Raw genomic sequence first — 1,146 nt, 5'->3', positions numbered from 1 at the left:
AGTGATAGATCTCTAGGACAGGATAAACATATATTTAAATACAATTCTCATTACTCATATTTTTAAAGTAAGGGTATCAGGACTACTTTTACATATGGGGTCTTGTTACAACTTTATGACTGGAGCTTTGGTATATCATCTAACTTGGTGTTGGACTCTCTCTATCTGCTGCGGTGGCACAGGGGGTGCCAGCAGTGCTTACGAAGGGTTAGACCAAATGAGCGAATATGTACGACCGCCACCACCCCCAATGGGCAGTGTTGCTCATGTGGGCAACCTCTTCTCACGTGCAGGTACAATTGGCACCACTGCATGTCCTGAATTGATTCGTAGTGAATGTTATGCAACGTGTAGGGTTTCATATTTGAAAGATGTTATATTGTATATGTATGACACAGATGTGTCTGTGTACTGCAGATGCTCATATCATCCAGCAGGAGACACAGGATGTAGAGCGTTGATGTTGAAGAACCATGTCCCTATATCCTCACACATATTATTCCCAACCTCATGATGTTATGCACAAAATATGTAATCACATACTGTCTAACCTTACTCTTAACTGTTAAATTAATACCTGCTTCCATACTCAAAATGTCTTGGGCATGACAGCTAACACTTGAAACGCATGTTAAAAATTTGTAAGTTTACAAGTCTTTTATACTGTTAACAGTTTTGTGGTATCCAAAAATTGCTGCCTGATAAGTGGTCTAACTTTCACATATTTAGCCATAGATTTAATTACTGTTATGATAAAAAAATGTATGCCTCACATTGTAGAAATAGTATATTAAGCAAACTATGAATATTTGTTAGATGGGTTGTACTGACAGATAGTTTTTCTCACACAAGTTGGTATGTGATCTGTGTTTAAATTTTTCATATTTCTTTTCATGCAGCTCCATACAGAGGTTCTGGATGGTGAGTTCATTTAATTATGTAACAATGTTTTTATCAGAATGTTTTGAAAGATTAATGTGAATCTTTATTATTGAGAAATGTTATAAGACAACCACAAGTAAATACAATTTAATTGCTTCATTTTAACATATGAAATTGGAGCTCAGTATTTAATGTAATCCAATATTTTGAAGGTTTCACAAATTGTCATAATACTTTAGATGAGTTGTTGATTTTATCTTGGCC

General features: G+C 35.2%; 1 protein-coding gene across 1 annotated transcript in view; it reads left to right on the top strand.

Annotated features, from left to right (window-relative positions):
• LOC119588583 overlaps nt 1-1,146 on the top strand; it is a gene marked incomplete in the record, with an annotated part of 49,963 nt that overhangs the window by 46,415 nt on the left and 2,402 nt on the right. Inside the window, 2 exon segments of the mRNA XM_037937224.1 lie at nt 183-293; nt 900-921. Coding sequence (XP_037793152.1) covers nt 183-293; nt 900-921 — 133 coding nt within the window.

Source organism: Penaeus monodon, chromosome 24, assembly GCF_015228065.2.
Source record: "Penaeus monodon isolate SGIC_2016 chromosome 24, NSTDA_Pmon_1, whole genome shotgun sequence".
NCBI classification, from domain to species: domain Eukaryota; kingdom Metazoa; phylum Arthropoda; class Malacostraca; order Decapoda; family Penaeidae; genus Penaeus; species Penaeus monodon.
The sequence above is the reverse complement of the archived record's forward strand: the minus strand, read 5'-3'. Positions and strand labels throughout refer to the sequence as shown.